General features: G+C 41.1%; 1 protein-coding gene across 3 annotated transcripts in view; it reads right to left on the bottom strand.

Annotated features, from left to right (window-relative positions):
• The window catches only part of Top2a (DNA topoisomerase II alpha), a 323275-nt gene extending 313810 nt beyond the window's left edge, over positions 1–9465 (bottom strand). For 2 of the 3 annotated variants that reach the window (XM_078042054.1, XM_040268804.2), the window contains exons 1-12: positions 9321–9465; positions 8048–8203; positions 7758–7848; positions 7208–7271; positions 5475–5620; positions 5194–5291; positions 4800–5012; positions 4302–4475; positions 4042–4143; positions 3802–3939; positions 2184–2322; positions 1–158 (exon numbers count right to left, since the gene is read on the bottom strand). In XM_078042054.1, the coding sequence (XP_077898180.1) occupies positions 1–158; positions 2184–2322; positions 3802–3939; positions 4042–4143; positions 4302–4475; positions 4800–5012; positions 5194–5291; positions 5475–5620; positions 7208–7271; positions 7758–7848; positions 8048–8203; positions 9321–9341 (1500 nt within the window). In that variant the 5' untranslated portion in view covers positions 9342–9465. Of the gene's footprint in view, positions 159–2183; positions 2323–3801; positions 3940–4041; positions 4144–4301; positions 4476–4799; positions 5013–5193; positions 5292–5474; positions 5621–7207; positions 7272–7757; positions 7849–8047; positions 8204–9234; positions 9253–9320 lie in introns of those variants that run through there. The other variant, XM_040268805.2, reaches the window with a different exon arrangement.
• Positions 9466–19407: the final 9942 nt, after the last annotated feature.

The following is a 19407-nucleotide window of genomic DNA, read 5'->3' as shown; positions in this document are numbered from 1 at the left end:
CTGTTTATGAGAAGCTTCTCGGACATTGAGTATTTTTCCTCTAAGAGGGAAAACACCATACTTGTCTCTCCCTACAACACCAAGGCCTGAAACAGCCAAAGTTTTGGCTGAATCTCCCTCAGTCAGGATAAGTGTACACTCAGTGGAGTTTCGACTTCCTAAAGTAAAAATACACAAATTAATTTTGGCACATTTAGTTCAATCCCAAATATTATGTTATTAGCCTTGTAACAAAACACATGAGTTAGAAATTCAATAATAAATTGGCTTAGGAGTAAAATGAGACAATAATTAGTTACATATTTTGGTTAAAATTCATAGTAAATAAAAAATACCATGCCCCTACCTTATCCCTGGTTTCTCTGTCTTAAAAAAAAAAAAAAAAAAAAAAGGTCCTAAGTTGTTGATGGACCTTTATTTTATTCATTTATTTATATGTGGCGCTGAGAATCGAACCCAGTGCTACACACATGCTAGGCAAGCGTTCTACCACTGAGCCCCAACTCCAGCCCTCCCTGTTACCTATAATCAACCATGGTCCTAAAGTATTAAATGGAAAATTTCAGCAATAAACAATTCATAAGTTTTAAATTACATACTGTTCTGAGTGGTGTGATGAAACCTCACAGTTCCACCTAGGTCATGAATCATTAGTTTGTCTAGTGTATCCACAACGAGTCTGTTATCTATCTACTTGTTAGTCTTTTTTTTGGTACTGAGGATTGAACCTAGGGGGCACTAATATTTATTTATATTTAAAAAAATATTTATCTTTTAGTTGGACACAATACCCTTATTCATTTATTTTTATGTGGTGCTGAGGATCGAACCTAGGGCCTCAAACATGCTAGGTAAGTACTCTACCACTGAGCCACAACCTCAGCCCCCCTATTTTGTATTTTATTTAGAGGCAGGGTCTCACTGAGTTGCTAAGCACCTCACCCTTGCTGAGGCTGGCTTTGAACTCGCAATCCTCCTATCTCAGCCTCCCAAATTGCTGGGATCACAGGCATGCACCACCACACCCGGCTAACTTTTTAGTCTTTTAATAGCTCTCTTGGTTATCAGGTCAATGGTCTTGGTATCCCATTGCTTGTATTCAAATCCAAATGCTACACCACAATGCCTATATAAACACTGTTAATATCTTACGTCACAAGAAGGGAAAATACAAGATATAATAATAATGGAATAGCTTTTTTAAAAAAAATATTTTTAGGCTGGGCTCAGTGGTACTTGCCTGTTATATCAGCAGCTGGGGAGGCTGAGATAGGAGGATCTAGAGTTCAAAGCCAGCCTCAACAATGGTGAGGAACTAAGCAACTCAGTGAGACCCTCTCTCTAAATAAAATACAAAATAAGGCTGGGGATGTGGCACAGTGGTCAAGTGCCCCTGATGAGTTCCTCCCCAGTACTCAAAAGTACATTTGTGTGTGTGTGTGTGTGGTGGTGCTGGGGATTGATCCCCTTGTACATGCAAGGCAAGCACTCTACCAACTGAGCTATATCCCCAGCCCCTTATAGCACATTGTTATAATTATTCTATTTTATTATTAGTTACTATTGTTAATCTTTTACTGTGACTATATTATCATATATGTGTGTGGGGGGGAGATAATATATAGAGAGTTGGATAATATTAATGGTTTCAGGTATCCTGTGGGGGTGGGAGGGTGTGTCTTAGAATATATGCCCTGAAGTTAAGGAAGGACTACTAGATCTAGTTTCTTAAATTTCTCATAATACTGGGGCTGGGGATGTGGCTCAAGCAGTAGTGCGCTCTCCTGGCACGCGTGCGGCCTGGGTTCGATCTTTAGTACCACATACAAACAAAGATGTTGCGTCCGCAGATAACTAAAAAATAAATATTAAAAAATTCTCTCTCTTAAAAAAAATTTTCTCATAATACTTATACTGCTGCTAAATATCAGTTTGATATTATACTGAAAATATTTACTAGGGTTAGATTTGACCCATTCTTGCTTTATATCTACTCCAAATCATCTCAATGTTGTAACAGCCCCAAACTGAAAATGAACTAAATAACAGAAGATTGGTTGATTTTTTAATTAAGTAATCTGTTGAATATTAAATGTCAAAGGGAAAATATCCATGGTATTCTGGTAATGAATAAACAACTGAAGTATGAGATTTAAAGTTTGGAAACATTATTAAACGTGTACCTGCATCATTGGCATCATCAAGTTTTGGAATTCCCTTGATTCTGTTATGCTTTACAGCTGAACATTTCTTGTTTAACTGAACTTGGGCCTTAAATTTCACCCAGTTTAGTATGCTTTCTACAATACCACAGCCAATTGCCTGAAAACAAGAAGATTCATATTAGGAAAAAAGAATTCTTTCTGAATTCTAGAATACAGCCAGGTGCAATGGTGCATGCCTGTAATCCCAGTAGCCTGGGAGGCTGAAGCAGGAGGATCTTGAGTTCAAAGACAGCAACTTAGTGAGTCCCCAGACAACTTAGAGAGACCCTGTCTCTAAATAAAAACTGTAAAAATACAAGTGGCTTGTTGGTACATACCTGTAATCTCAGTGACTTGGGAGACTAAGGCAGGAGGATCACAAATTTGTGGCCAGCCTCAGCAACTTAGCTTGAGACACTGTTTCCAAATTAAAATGACTGGGGTACACATAGCTTACTGGCAGAGCACCCATGAGTTTAATCATCAGTACAAAAACAAACAAACAAAAATCTAGAATACGAATGAGCCCCCAAGAAAATGAATAATAATTTAAAGATTGAAAAGCGAAGAGAATAATTTCGAACAGAGGTTAGAGGTTAGTATGTTGATTTTGTGATCTTTCTGTTTTAGGTTATCACCAGTGAGGGAAGCAAGTTCTTCTGATTAATTTAATAAATATTTACTGTGTACTTATACTGTGCTAGGTGCTAACATGGTACTTGTTGTCATGGAGTTTAATGATAGAAATAAGTGAGAAGAGTTATGATTAAATGAAAAGTTTGCTAAACAATAATACAGGTTTAGTGTTACATTGGAACCAACTTGGGGTGAAGAGTAGAAAATAAAGGCTCTGAGGAAATGGAATTTGAACTTCCTGAGTGGAAGCTATTGAAAGATTTCAAGAGGGTAAAAACAAAAATGTGTGCTTTGACACAAGAAGGTCATTCAAGAGCATTGCAGGGCTGGGGCTTGGGCTGAGTGGTGGAGCGCTTGCCCAGCATGCATGAGGCACTGGGTTTGATCCTTAGCACCACATAAAAATAAAACAAATAAAATAAAGGCATTCTGTCCATCTACAAAAAAATGAAAAGAGAGAGAGAGAGAGAGAGAGAGAGAGAGAGAGAGAATTGCAAAGAAAAGCCTGAAACAATAAGAAAATTAAGAACCTGTTATAATAATCCATAAGAAATAATGGTGGGAGACTACTAGATATTCAAGAGATGATTCTTGTTTAGAGGTAGATAATGACAAGGATACTACCTTTTTTGAGGTACTAAGTATTGAATGCAGAGAGCTTAACCACTGGGCCACATCCTCAGCCCCTCCATACCTTCATTTATTTTTCAAAATTTGAGACAGGGTCTTGCTAAGTTGCCCAGGCTGGACTCGAACTTGCAATTCTTCTGCCTCAATTTTCCCAGCAGTTAGGATTACAGGCATGCACTACAGGGGGTTTTTACTAAAACAGGAAGTTGCTGTTGCTTTTTTAAAATTTCCTTTTCAGATTGGGAAGGCTTAAGAAGTACTGTATGGGAGGAATCATTTCGGCAGAGTTGAAAAGGCAATTTTTGATTTTTATTTCTTTTTAAGTACTCACAGCTTTGATGAATTTTTCACTTAATTGGCATGTTGATCCAAAGCTCTTGGCTTGCAAAGTCATATTTTCTTTGGTCTGAGAGTCAAAGGTTGGATTTTCAATTAAGGCATTCACAAAAATCCACATGTGATTTTTCACCTGCAATAAAAGTTGATAAAGTCACTAAAATGTCCTAATGCTTTACTTAAAGATTTTCTTCTCCCTGGACTTTAGAAAAAGAGAGCTGCCAAAATACCTTACCTGATGTGCTTTTACTGCAACACCACCCTTGTTCTTCTTCTTCACTACATCAACAAGTTTAGCCACAATCTGATCAGCTACATAATCAACATGTCTGCCACCCTAATGAGGAAAAACCCCAAACTGTTAAAACTCAGCATCCTCAAATTACAACAATAGTCAAAAACACTTAAAAAATATGTAGCTTGGATTCTTTATACCAAGACAGTCAAATATTCAAGTCTATTTCATTTATTAATAACAAGAACATAAAACATTACCTTGGAAGTAGCAATGCTATTGACGAAACTAATTTGCTGAAAGCCTTTTTCACTCATTGTTAGGCACACCTCCCACCTGTGGTTTACTTGTTCATGTATTACTTTCAATGGGTTGCCAGTTTCATCCAACTTATCCTTCAAATACATATCCACATAACTGCGGAATCCTTTTACCTATACAGCAATTAAAGGTAATAGTATTAACAAAAGTTATAACAAGTAGGTCCAATAACATTACGAAGATTTTCCAAAACCAATGTTCACTGAAGGACTGGGAGATTGGTCACTAAAGAGCACAAAAGTATTTATTTTAGATGTTTCTTTGGGAAAGAAATTCCTTCAGTAATTTTAAAATGAGTTTATTATTTCATTATTGTTTTTTCAGGAACAAATATAAAGTGATCAGAAAAACAATTGTGAGGAAAAAAATCAATTTTGCTCTCAACAATGATCACAGATTCCCTTATGTCCTTAATTAACACTCAAGAAAATACTTACTGGTAGCTTAATTCCATTAAGAAAGACTTTGACATCTTTAGTGGATCCAGCAATATCATATGCTCTTCTAACCATCAATGCAACAATATCTTTGTCCAGGCTTTGCATTTTAAACTTAGACAAATCAGGCTGGAAGGTGATACAGGTATAATCTTCTCCATTAAAAGGTTTGAGCTCCATCTCACCAGCTCGTCCCATGTTATCCATCCAAGTCTATGGAAACAAAGAATAGGAAATTTAAAAAACTCAAATTAGGGTTGGGATTGTGGCTCAGTGGTAGAGCACTTGCCTAGCAGGTATGTGACACTGGGTTCAATTCTCAGCACAGCATATAATTAAATGAATAAAAAAAAGGTCATCAACATCTTAAAAAAAAAGATATCTATTTACTTGCCTGTTTGAACATTTTCTTGTATTCTCTACTGGCTGTTTCCACAGTAAACTTGGTACTGAATATATTACATAATTTGGCTCCATAGCCATTTCGACCACCTAGGCAAATAAAAAATGCTACTTTATTATCTCATCGACAACTTTATTTCTTTATTACTGGCAAAGCTTTTTAATTAAAAACATTTATTCTCATATTTTTAACCTTCATGCTACAGTCATTTAAAAAAGTGATTTTTTTTTTCCAGCAACAAATATGTTCTTCATTTTCCTTCAATCCTTTACCTGTTACTTTCTTTTCATCATCATCATAGTTACTAGAAGTTAAGAGTTGTCCAAATATAAGAGCTGGGACATACACCTTTTCAACTTTGTGTTCAACAACAGGAATTCCTTTTCCATTATTCCATATGCTAATTAAATTATTTTCTCTAAGAAAAGAAGATTGAAAATTTTATTGTAAAAACAAATGTTAAACTAATACTTATGATTTTAAAATATTTAAATACCATTATTTCTAAAATATATAAATTTATGTCTTAATTTCATCATGACTCTTTTCATATATGCCTTCTAAAATGGAGCACGAAAGCCTTTTCTTCCATGTTTAGTTACTGACACATCTGAAATAGGAACAGGAGTGGGGGATAAAGGGAGAAACCTTTCCAACATCTGTGTAGACACTGATAATATTGAAAAAATATAAAATTTAAAAAGGTTAGGATAACAAAGGGAAATGAATTATGCCCAATGGAAAGAACAAAATTTGGAAACAATATTATACTACTTCTTTTTTGTGGCACTGGGGGGGAGAAACTCTGGCTCACACGTTAGGCAAATATATCTCTAGTTCATGCCGCTTTTAGAGGAGGATCATCTGTATATACTTAGTTCCCTTAGCTTTCTCAACCAACAAAGCACACTATGAAACAGAAGAGAAAAACATTATCCATCAAAAACTTTCCTGCTTGCCAATAAAATGCTGAAAGCTTACTTGAACTTATTTCTCTTATTTTAGGATAATTCTCAGAATATTTAAGTTATAATGGAACATATACTATGGTTCTTATTCCAAGTAGTATTTAAAAAAGAAAGACTAAAACTAGCTCAACATTTTTTGAAAGATTATGATACTAAGCATTTAGAAAGTTTTAAGTAAGTAATCATTAGCACATTACCAAAAATAACCTTAAGCCTGGGTGCAGTAGATCACACCTATAGAACCAGTGACTCAGGAAACTGAGGCAGGAAAATCTCAAGTTTGAGGCCAGCTCCTGTAACTCCGAGATCTTTTCTCAAAATAGAACTGGGGAAGCAACTCAGTGGTAAAATGCCCCTGGGTTTTATCTCCAGCACATAAATAAATAAATAAATCATAAAAAAAACAAGCTGTAAGTATATTTTATGTGATGAAACAAGCACCCAACCACCCATGAAGGAATACCATCATTTAAAACCTGAAATGTTAGATCAAATTCTTCTCTATTGCCACCTGCTGGTTTGCTGTTTGAGTTGCATTTTGAGAAAAAAATTTAAATTCTGCAGTCATGAATGCTTGGAGTTATTATTGGAGATGTTTGAGACATATTTAGAGATTAAGTGTCATAATGTCTATACTTTAAAATGATTCAGGAAAAAAAATACAGATTAAGTAAACATGAAAAAATGTGGACAACTAGCAGGGTGTGGTGGTGCACACCTGAAATCCCAGTGACTCAGGAGGCTGAGGCAGGAGGATTGCAAGTTCAAGGTTCTAATCAATTTGGTGAGACCCTGTCTCAAAATAAAAATAGGCTGGTGATATAGCTCAGTGGTGAAGTGCCCTCAGTTTCAATCCCCCCTGCCAAAAAAAAAAAAAAAAAAAGTTGACAACTATTTGGATCTAGGTGGTAGGTATTCATGTTATTTATTATTCTGCTTTTCTGTACTTCTGCAAATCTTCATTTGAAAAACAGCCAATTCCATTAGCAACCAAAGTAAATGCAAATAACAACAATGAGGTATTTAACAGAACTTACGGGTCAATAGTGACTCTAATACAAGACATTTTTGGGTCCCTTTGTTTGTTGTCTGCAGCATTAACTGAAAGAAAATAAAATATACATTTATAAGAAATTAAATCTTTAAGATGTGGGAAGAAAGCTGGATGTGTTGGCACATTTCTATAATTTCTAGTGACTCTGGAGGCTGAGGCAAGAGGACTGAAAGTTGAAGGCCAGCTTTAGCACAACTTACTGAGACTGTCTCAAAACAAAAGGGCTGGGGATGTAGTTCAGTGGTAAAGCACTCCTGGGTTCAATCCTCAGAACCAAGGGGAGAGGGTAAAATGATGTAGAAAAAACAAATCCCAAATAACAAAAAAGTATTAATAAAGTGTTAATTTGTAGCAATTTTTGTTCATAGAACTATTTCTAGGAAAAAACTCAACTTCTTGGACTTTAGTACACTGCCTCACTTTTGCCAATTAATTATGTGAAATCACAGGAGGTTGGCTACAGAGGATTTGACAGAAATGATATTTCTTATGAAGGACTTGACCAGTATACTTGTATGAAAAAATTTACTCACCTAGAATCTCATCAAAGATTTTGTACAAACCAGGAACAAAAGTGACTTCCCTATAGTTCATGCCAATGTCTTCATCGTAAACCCACATTTGCTAGAAATTGGACAAAGAAATAGGTATTTTTATTCTATATTAGTTGTCATCATTACTATAAAGCCTTCTAAATGAAATACTTGTACATAAACACATACATGAACAATAATAGTTAGGCCAGTGATACTATTAACTGCAAACTAAACTGGAAATGTAAGTATTTCAACTAACTAATTGTACTTAATTAGCTTGATTTTACCTGGGTCACTAATTCCACAGAGCCAATGTAAGTATCTGGGCGGAGCAATATATGTTCCAATTGCGTTTTCTTCTGGTAGATTCTTTCAATAGACAGTCTTTTCTTAGCATCTTCATTTTTCTTAATTTTGTTCACTTGCATATTTTCATTTATAGGCTAGAATTAAAAAAAAATTTTTTCCAGCACAAATTTATTGGAAACAATGAATAAAATATGTACCATGATACACTAGAACACACTATGTCATGAACTGGTATCTGTGAGTGTGTATAGGTGGACTTGACAAAAGTTTGGAACAAAAATGGCAAATTAAGTTAGGCGCAGCCAAGGCTCCAGGTGTGGGTTTAAAAAGACATTCTAGCCAGCAGGGTAGTGGCAGGCCTACAATCCCAGGGATTAGGGGAACTGAGGATCACAAGTCCAAGGTCAGCCTCAACAATTTAGCAAACCCCCTGTTTCCAAATAAAAGGGCTGGAGTTATAGGCTCAGTGGTAAAGTGCCCCGGGGGCACTTATCTCACCAAGTGCATCTGACATGGAAACTTCCTGAACAAAATTTTATTTAAAAAAAAATTAAATAAAAAGAATTTAAATAGTTGTAGATGGACAGAATGCCTTTATTTTATTTATTTATTTTTTTAACGTGGCGCTGAGGGTCGAACCCAGTGCCTCACACATGCCAGGCAGGTGCTCTGCCGCTGAGCCCCAGCCCCAGCCCTTGGACAAAGTTTTTGATGTCCAAGAAAAAAAAAAAAATGCACCCGCTTCTTTCCCTTATTGCACATTTACTGAATGCCTCCGCTATCCCAGGCAAATGATGGCATTTTGGAATGCCATCGACTCGACCCCTAGGCCACGTGAACATTTTGAACACAGAAAGGGCGCTTTTTTTGGGGGGGAGGGGGTGCGGGGGGTGCAAGGGGTTCCGCCAGCTCTTCAATGGGAACCGCTCACTGCCCTTGCTCTGCACCTTCCAAGATGGAAGGCATTCAATGCCCTCTTCAGCCTGAGGGCAGGTGGGCAAAGGCTACAGCCTCCCAGAGGTGAACCCCGCCCCTACGAACTGTAACACCCTAGAAGGGAGCTGAGCCGATAAAGCCTCACTACCCGCAAGGTAAGGGGCTTCAGCCTGTTCGCGATGCCCAGGGCCCAGAGGTGGGGGTCGACACCGAAGATGGGTTCCCAGACCTTCGCAGGCGGGTCCACAGTCCAGGAGCCTCACCCCTCACCGGCGGCCAGAAGCTCCGCCACCTGGCCCCTTCCGCGAGCTCTACCTGCAGTGGTGACACCTCCATGGTGATGGTCGTGAAGGGGCTCGAGAACCCCGAAAGCGACTAAACCGGCGGGATCCACGAGACGATCAAACACCCGGACGCTCCTCCACAGACGCGCGTCGGTTAGGAGAGCGCCTCCAGTGTCTTGAAAGCCTTCGCCAAGCCCGCCCAAATCAGATAATCCAATCACTGATTCTTTCTCACCGGCTCTGTCTAGAATAACCAATCGCAGCTGGTATTTCAACTCTACCAATGAATGTCTGAGTAGGCCAGTCGGTTCGAACGAACCTATTAGGCGAGGGAGGCGGGACTAGGGTTTTTTTTTTCAAAATGCACCACTCAGAATCGTGGCACAGAGACTGACAGGCAATCTGGCCACTGGGGAGGAACCGTTTATTCTCTTCTTGCCGAAAACGAAGGCGAGAGGGAGCTGCAGAAGCTGGAAGGGGCTTGTCTTGAGGTGCCTGGCCGATTAGAGAAGGGGAGAAAGGGGTGTGTATTTCCCAGCAACTAAGAATCTACTTCCGATCCCTGAAATGCTGCGCTCTGAGGTCGTTAGCGAGAAGAATAGGCGTTCCTCCATTTTTTTCTGAGGAAACTGAACGCCGGCTTTCTTTCCAGGGGGGTCTGGCCATTTTTGGTGAAGCAAACAGGTTTCTGGTTTCTGCTTCAAACCCGCCCAACCCCCAATAACTTATTTGCAAAGAAAAAGAAATTCTACTGATGTGGGTTTGGCTTCCATATAACGGAAGGATGTCCAGAGAGGATGCAAAATAGAGGGCAGCATTCAAATCGCCAGCAGAGCAGTGTTGGGGAAGAACTGAGACAATATTTATGACGGTGGCCTCCGGGGCTGAGGGCGAGTTAGGGGCCTTCTTGGGGCTGAAACCTTTTCCTCACACAGCCCGTGAGATACCCCTACAGTTCTTGTGACTTTTGCTCTCCTCTGAGAAACCGTGCCAGTGTGAGGAGGAAATGCCAAAAGTGGACTGAAGTTTGCCCAAACCGCGCCCCCGTGTATAAATGTTCGAGTGCACTTATATTTTCTTTGTCAGTCCACGAGTTAAGACGACCAGGAGGAAAAAAAAAAAGATTGCCCTTAAAAAAATACTAGGGAAAAAAATAATAACTGCACGATATGAATGTCTACTAATTCCATCAGAACCACTTCCGTTCATTACTCCCTTAGTCCGCCTGGGTTTCAAATCCAGCTTGTCAATTTGCTAGTTGTGTCATTTTGGTGAAGGAAGCCTCTTTGAGTTTCCTCTGCTTAAAAAAAAAAAAAAAAAATATATATATATATATATATATATTTGAAATGATTCACAGACTTTTAAACAATAGGCTAAAGCTGGGGATATAGTTCAGCCGAAGCATGCTTGCTTAGCATGCTGGAAGTCCCCTGGGTTAAAAAAAAAAAAGGCTATCAGAAATAGGAAGCAGAATCTGGTAGTTTTTAATTTTTTTTTTTTTAATTTCTAAAAGAAACCTGAAGTCAACCATTCTAAAGTAAGCCCAACATGTCCGATGTCCACTTTGCTGGCCAACCCCAAAGGAAGACCAATGAGGATAGGGTGTGATGTAGCTCAAAGTACCTACCCTAGATTAGGTAGAGAGAAGTGATGGGAGGGGAGGGGAGGGTTTGGGGAGATAGGAAGGATAGTAGAATGAAGCAGACATTATTATTACTGTGTTATATATGTGAATACATGACCAGTGTGATTCTGCAACCTGTATACTCAGAAAAATGAGATATTATATCCCATCTGATTCAAATGTATGATATGTTAAGGTCATTGTACCGCCATGTGTAACTAATTTAAAAAAAAAAAAAGATAGGATGACTGGAAAAGCTAAAGGAAAAGAGCTTTGGCATCGGTCTGGTTCCTGTCCTCTGGTTCCTGTTACCCAGCAGTCCCTAAGCGTTGTTTTTTTTCTAATATATTTTTAGTTGTAGATGGACATGATACTTTATTTTTATGTGGTGCTGAGGATTGAACCCAGAGCTTCACACATGCAAGGGGAGCCCTCTACCACTGAGCCACAACCCCAATCCCTAAGCAGGTTTTTTTTTTAGCTCCACTGTGCTGACTACATGTATTGAATAAAAAAAGGCAACCTCAGTGTACATGACCACTAGAATCTCAGAGCAGTTATGACTTCCCCAGCAGGGAAGTCTTATCTAGTTGCTTCTGCCCAGTCAGAAGGCTGACCAAGGCCAGTGTATCACTCTTCTGTAATTTGCCTAGGATAGCCTGACAGTCAGAAGTCAGTCACACTGCCTTCTCCCTCCTGGGGCACAGAGTCCCCAAGGTGGTAGGGGTGTGTGGGAATGCTTCCCCAGGAATGGCAGTCCAGCCTTTGCAGCACTGAGCCTGTAACCTGTAGCTCATTCAGGTTGCAATACCCTGCAAGACCCATCTGGAAATGAGACAACAGGAATTTAAGAAGTTGCTCCCTTCGGATTTTCTGGGACCCAGTTTTAAATCTCCCCTTAAGTTTAGCATGATCCTGATTGTATGCATGTCTGTTCCAAAATCCCAGAAGTAGAACTGTGGAGTGAAAAGGACTTTGGAATTAAACACACCTGAATAAGAATAATTCTGAGCCTCAGTTTTTCTCCCCATGTAATTTTCCTTTGTCAAAGATACAGAAGGCTGAATGAAATACGGAAGCAAGTAGGATGACTATTCTGCCCTCTTTTTTCCTTTTCTACTGGACACAAGTTCTTTCTCTGTCAGACTACTGAAGGACGAAGTAGATGGGGGGTCCTGTACAGGTGGGTCTGGGAATTCCCACCTGGAATTCCAGGTGTGTGGCTGACTCTAGTCCTGGGAGGAAAGAAGGGGTTGGAACTCAGTTCTAGGGCCTATGGTGGGGGGAGGGGGAAATTGTTGTCTTCATTATCTCCTATCTCCCCTCCCTACTCAGCAGGGGCCCAGCCTTTAGCCCCCACCTGGCCTTCACCTGTGGGGAAGGTTGAGTATATGATCTTGGTCAAGTCACTCAGCCTTGCTTTGCCTCCATTTCTTCACTAAATAGGGATAGCTGGGTGTGATGATGCATGCTTGTAATCCCAGCAATTTAGGAGGCTGAGGCAAGAGGATCACAAATTGGAGGCCAGCTTGGGCAATTTAACAAGACACTGTCTCAAAAAAAGGGGGGGGGCGGGGATGTAGCTCAGTGGTAGGGAGTCCCTGGGTTTAATCCCCAGAACCAGGGGATGGGGTGAGTTGGGACAATGAAAGTAACTCCTCATCTAAGGGTGAATCAACATAGGTAAAGTGCTTAGTGCATTGCCTGGCAAATAGCAAGTGCTAAAAACACTTTTGCAATTATTCCCTCTGCTGCTTTCCAGAACTTTCTCAGTCAGTCTCATAAGTCCCTTCTTCCAAAACCAGTCCAAAATTCTCCTCTCTAGGGAGTCTTCTCAGTCAATCTCTTTAGTTGAAGCTCATTCAAGTCTTCTGAAGTATATTTGCCAATGTGCATGAGTTTCTTTCAAAATTATTCTTTGGTTGTTTTCTCTTGAATATGGTGTTTTTCTGGTCTCCCAGCTCAGTGGCAGAGGGAGAAGTACTGAGGAAACTGAGTTTCCACCTTAATCTGGGAGATCTAGATGAAGCCTTGTCTCCTTTCTCCTGTGGGCTGACTGAGCAGAAGGGGCTGGACTAAAAGTGTGGCTCTGGATTGGGGTTTGGACATGGATAAGCTAGAGCCCTCTGGGAATTCCTGGAACTTGACCTATGCCTGCTGGAGGCTTGGTCAGTAAGACCTGGGCAAACAATAGTAAGCCCCTCACTGCTCCCTTATTCTGATTCTCTAGCCCTTAACGTTCTTCCTCTATACCCCACTAGAATGGAAGTGGCAAAGGGGGTGGGTCAGGAGACTGTGGTCCTTCCTTCTCATATCAAGGCCAGGGAAGAACTTCTCTAGTCTCTCAACTTCTCACACCAAGATGAGGCAGAATTGGATTGTGATCTTGATGGCCCTCGGGCTACTTGAATGCACACCCCCATTACATTTTACCTGGTCACTGTGGCACATGGAAGATCATCACTGAAGAATTCTGTCCAAGTCTAGACAGAACAACAAAAAGGGATATCTTTCTGGGCATGGTGATGATGCAAGCCTTAATCTCAGCAGCTGGGGAGGTTGAGACAGGAGGACCACAAGTTCAAAGCCGGCCTCAGCAATGGCATGGTGCAAAGCAACTCAGTGAGGCCCTGTTTCTAAATAAAATACAAATTAGGGCTGGGAATGTGGCTCAGTGATTCAGTGCCTTTGAGGTCAATCCCTGGTACAAAAAAAAAAAAGAGAGGGGGAGCATCTTGAGGTGTCTTCCCTCTGATGCTAATCTGACAGCCTTCCTTTCTGCTGATACTGCTGTAGCCATCAGGGCCCGTTTAGGTCTACTGGGGCCCCTTTGCAGATGATATGAGGTACCAGGCAGATTAGAAAGGAACGGAGTAGAGTGAGGAGCAAATCTTTCATCTGAAGAAAAATAGAAAGCTATCTCTTGTTTAGGATGAAAGAAAATCATGGTGTTCCCAAGGGCCTGCTTTTTTTGTAGTATTGGGCAAGCCCTCATGTATGTTTGGCCAGAGTTCTACCTCTGAGCTACATCTCCAGCTCTCTCTTCATCTTCTTGCTAATGAAAAGAGAGAAGCTATGGGAACAGAAAGGTGGGGATTGTTCAGAGAACAGAGATGACTGTCAGTTGGTGCAAGCCATTAGTCTTCTTCTCATTAGAGGAGGAAGCCCACAGACACCTTTAAAATCAAGCTGTCTTTTTTTTTTTTGGGGGGGGGATTGAACTCAGGGGCACTAAACCACCGAGCCACGTCTCCAGCTCTATTTTGTGTTTAAGAGACAAGGTCTTGTTGAATTGCTTAGCACCTTGCTTTTGCAAGGCTGGCTTTGAACTTGTGATCCTCCTACCTCAGCCTCCTGAGCCACTGAGTCAAGCTGTCTTAAATTCTGGCCATCTCACTTTTGGGGGCCCTAGACCCTTCTCTTTTCCAAGGCCACATTTGCTCAGCAGGGGTAAATATTAATCTGGTCTGAAAAAGTGTTGGGGAGACACTCCCATTTGTTAGTGGGAGTCAGGGTGGGAGTAGGAGCAGAGGACCAGCATTCCAGGTAGCTGCTTCCCCACCTCTGACTTTGGAGTCAGAATAAAGTTGTCTGAATTGAGGAGGAGGATGCCTGGCGCTGCAGAATTCCATCTTCCAATCTACTTCCCCCAGAGGATTCTTGGGGGCTGCTGAGAGCAGAGTTAGTGGGTAGATGTGGTTCTGAGACCTGGTGCAGCTTGACAGCTACTATCTCCTTCTGAAAAATGAATGAATGACTCTGTGGGAAGCCAGGTGTGATTGGGCACCTCCCTGATTGGGTGTGATGCGTTGTGGCTAAACTGTGGGAACTAATCCCCACCCTTTCTAGGTGCAAGAGCCCATCTGTGTGTGGGAGTGTGACTGACCATTGACCCTGAGACCAATCACTGACTCTGACCTTGGAATGCTGTCCCCCTCAACCTTCATTGGATGGAATTTTCTCCTGAATTTCTTGTTCCCCAAGAAAAGGCCACTCTCTGGCGTGCCCTGCCTCTCTCTCTCTCTCCTGCTAGTCTGTGTAAACCTTGCTGCCCCACCAGGCGGCTCGAGGCAGGAGCCAGAGGGGAGAGCCGTCTCAGACCTGGTCAAGAAAAAGGTAATTTGAGTTTATATGTGTTTATTTTGATCTCACTAGTTAACTTCTATGCTTCGAACCTCTAGTATGAAGCCAGCGTGCTGGTCGCGTGGCTGATGACTCAAGTTCGGGGAATCTAGAGCCACTCTCCAGGCTTTTCCTTTTCATCACATCTATTCATTCTTCTCTTCCTTTCCAGGTCTTGGTGCTACTGTATGTTTCAGTCCTTCCATCTCTTGGCTTTTTCTTTGCTATTACTTTGTATCCTGTTCTCTATGTTCTAAAGCATGACAGAATATTGGAACCAAGACACCCAAGAGGGTCATAATAGTGATGTCATCGATTTGTAATCTGCTTTCTGGCACATTTAGACTTTCACTTATGTAGATAGCTTCATTTGATGTAGCTAAACAGCCCTGCAGAGTGAAATAGGGATTGGCAACCCCATTTTACAGATAAAGAAGCTAAGGTCCATCATGTCAAGTGAAAAGCCCATAGTGCATTGCCAATAATGGCAGAGCTGGGATTGGAACTCTTGGCTCTGACGCCAGATCAGGGCTGTCTGCCCCACAGCTTGTGCATCGCCATCTGAGGGTAGAAGGCTTCTCCCTTGTGGGTTTTCTGGCATCCTCCTGGTTTGGGGCCCAGTTTCTGCAGCTCTGGAGATCACCATGACTAACTAGGTGGGGTAAGGATTATATTCCTGGATTACTGGTTCCAAACATCAAGTCTTAGGAAATAGGGAGGTCTGAGGGAATAAATCTAGGTTTCAGGAAAGAAGATGAGGGCTGCGATTGGGCACTCTGGGCACTCTGTTTCTGAGTCCACCCATTTCTATTCTTCAGCTCTAAAGTTCCCTTCAGTCCTCTCTGGTCATCTTTAGGAGCACCCCTTTCTCTCTCAGATCAAGCACAATTCCTATTGCAGCAGAAAAGCCCCTGGCATAGGAAGCCTGGTGGGCACTGGGGCTTTTCTCCAAGAATCCCCCTCTTCCCACAGCTGGGGTTACATCTTGGGTCTGAGACTATATCCCCAGTACCCTGATTGAGGGTTTAAGAAATGTTAGGTTGGGGGCTGGGGTTATAGCTCAGTGGTAGAGCTCTTGCCTAGCATGTGTGAGGGACTGGGTTTAATTCTCAGCACCACATAAAAAAATACATAAACAAAATAAAGGTATCATGTCCATCTACAATTAAAAATATTAAAAAACAACAACAACAGCAGCAACAAAAAACTGTCAGGTTGGTGCTAGAACTGAGTCACAGGAAGAACACAATAGCCTCTGGGCACATAGAGCCTGACCAGCTGCAGCTGGAAGGGCAAGGGTTTCAGTGGTAGCAGGGCCACCTGGCAAGGGGAGAAAGTGCTGTCTGGGTTTGGAAAACACTTTGAGGCCCTGGTGCTTTTGGAGGTAGGTGTGGCAGGGTGTCAGTTGAAGGCTGGGTGTGCCTGGAGCACAGGTTCTGTTGTTTCACAGCTGGGTATAAATCACATTGAATTGCATGTGGCCTTAGGCCAGTCTTTTTTGGGGAAAGTTAAGGGGTACCAGGAATTAACCCAGGAGCACATCTCCGGCCTTTTTTTATATTTTGTTAGAGACAGGGTCTCTCTGAGTTGCTTTTAAGACCTCGCTAAATTACTGAGGCTGGCTTTGAACTGGCCAATTCCTGCCTCAACCTTCTGAGCCTCTGGGATTACTGGCATGTACCTCTGCATCCATCCAGCTAGGCCAGTCTTTTTACTGCCCAGAAACTCATCTATAAATTGGGTTTATATGGTCACCATGGTAATCAATGATCACATGGCTAACATGTGTTGAGATTTACTCTGTGCCAGACAGCGTTAAGTGCTTTACTCACATCATCTCGGCAAGTTTTCTCGTAGGCCTATGAGGCTGGGCTGGCATTATCTCTCTGTTACAACTGAGGGCATTTGAGGATAAGAGGAAAGATGCCATTTGCCAAAGTCACAGAGCTAGTTAATGGCAAATCCAGGGTTCAGTGCAGGCATTTTGGCTCCGGGGGCTCTCACTCACTTGGCTGGTCACGACTAATGACTTGCACTGACTGGGCGCCTACAATGTGACAGGTGCCATTTTAAATGTTTTACACAGATTCATTCATCTTTTGTCTTATCGACCCTATATGATAGTCACTTAATAAGAAAGATGAAGCCACTGAGGCACAGACTAGCATCTTGAATCTATTCCAGGAATCTAGTCCAGGCAGGCTGACTTGAAAGTGAGTGCTGTAAAAAATTATTTATTTATTTATTTATTTAGTTGTAGTTGGACACAATATCTTTATTTCATTTATTTATTTATTTATTTTTAAATTTTTTTTGTGGTGCTGGGATTGAACTTGGGGCTTGCTAGGCAAGGACTCTACCAACTGAAATACATCCCCAGCCCTCATTTATTTATTTTTATGTGATGCTGAACCCAGCACCTCCCACGTATTGGGCGAGTGCCCTACTGCTGAGCCACAATCCCAGACCCTAAAAATAGTATTATTATTAATTATTTTATTTATTTTTTAATTTTTTGGTGTGTGTGCTGGGGATTGAATCTAGGGATGCTTTACCAGTGAGTTACATCCTAAGCCCTTTTTAGTTTTCATTTTGAGACAGGGTCTCACTAATTTGCTGACGCCTCACTAAGTTGCTGAGGTTGCGCTTAAACTTGCCATCCTTTTTTTTTTTAATATTTATTTTTTAGTTTTCGGCGGATATAACATCTTTGTTTCTATGTGGTGCTGAGGATTGAACCTGGGCCACACGCATGCCAGGCGAGCGTACTACCGCTTGAGCCACATCCCCAACCTCAAACTTGCCATCCTTTGTCTCAGACTCCCAAGTCACTAGGATTACAGGCACGTACCACTGTGCCTAGCTAAAAAGTCATTTTTTTTTTACTTAAAAAAATTGAAGTAAAAGCTGGGGTTGTGGCTTAATGGTAGCATGCTTGCCTAGCACATGTGAAGTACTGGGTTTGATCCTCAGCACCACATAAAAATAAATAAAAAATGAAGTCATCGTGTCCATCTATAAATAAAAAATTTTTTTTAAAAGTTGAAGTATAACATACATATAGAAAATTTAATGTTTAGATCAATGAATGTTCACATAGTAAGTATACCATTTAATTAAGTAATAAATATTACTCATATTCCCTGAGACTGTCTCCATCCTTCCTCTTAGAGGTAAACTTTATCCTGATTTTAAAAACTGTTTTGAATTTTATATAGAGTCATAGAATAGTAATTTTAAAAATATATTTATTTTTTAGGTGGACACAATATCTTTATTTTATTTTTATGTGGTGCTGAGGATCAAATCCAGTGCCTCATTCATATTAGGTGAGCACTCTACCTCTGAGCCACAACCCCAGCCCTAGAATAATAATCCTTTGATCAACGTATGAGTCATCTATATTGTTGGATGTAGCAATAACTTATTCAAATATAGATTTACTATTCTACAATTGATTCCATTTTTGGCTATTGTATAGAGTACTTCTGTGAACACTCTTGAACATATGTTTTGGAATGTGCACACACATATTTCTATTGGGTGTATATCTAGAGGTGGAATTGTTGGTTGCTTCCAAGAGGTTGTACAAATTTGTTTTCTTTAGTAGCATTATGTACTAAATACCAGTATACTCCTTACTTCACATCCTGGTATTGTCAGTATTTTAAATTTTTACCAATCTGTCGGGTATGTAGTGGTCCCTCATGGTTTTCTATGTCTATTTGTTAAATAAAGCAGAACTGAAAGCAAGTACCCATAACACCTACTACATAGCTTCTCATAATAATCCCATGAGCTAGGTAGGTATTTTGCAGATGGGCAAATGGAGATACACAGTTACTCCTTCTTGCCTTCTTCTCCTCCCATCCCCTCACCTTTTTGGGGGCCCCTTTCTACTTTTCCTGGTGGTGTTAGGATGAATGTCTGGTCACACACCCTGGGAGGTCCCTCAGGCCATGATGTTCTCTTGGGTGGGGAAGAGAGGAGGAGGTTAGGGTGAAGTGGGCAGGGGGGAAGGATGAAGCATAAAGGCTGGCAAGGGGGCTCTGGGTGTGGAGTGATGGGGCCAGAAGAGTCTGGGAGTAATTAGAAGGCATGACTCCAGTGCTGGTGGGGACAGGGAGGCATGCAGTTGTATATATCCAGGTATTAGGGATCTCTCTGGATCCCAAGCCCTTTCTCTGGGATTTAATGATTCTGAAGACCCCTCCGTGGAATCTCTTTAAGCCTAGAGACTTTTCAAGGATCTCTATGGGTTCAGAGGTCTCATTAAAGTTAGGTGGCACTTTGTTCCCAGAGTTGGGAGAGCAGGAGGTCCGGCCAGAAAGCCCTTCAGGGAATGTAGGGAAAAGAGAGTCTCCTTTGA

The sequence above is a fragment of the Ictidomys tridecemlineatus genome, chromosome 3, assembly GCF_052094955.1.
Source record: "Ictidomys tridecemlineatus isolate mIctTri1 chromosome 3, mIctTri1.hap1, whole genome shotgun sequence".
NCBI lineage: Eukaryota > Metazoa > Chordata > Mammalia > Rodentia > Sciuridae > Ictidomys > Ictidomys tridecemlineatus.
The sequence above is the reverse complement of the archived record's forward strand: the minus strand, read 5'-3'. Positions and strand labels throughout refer to the sequence as shown.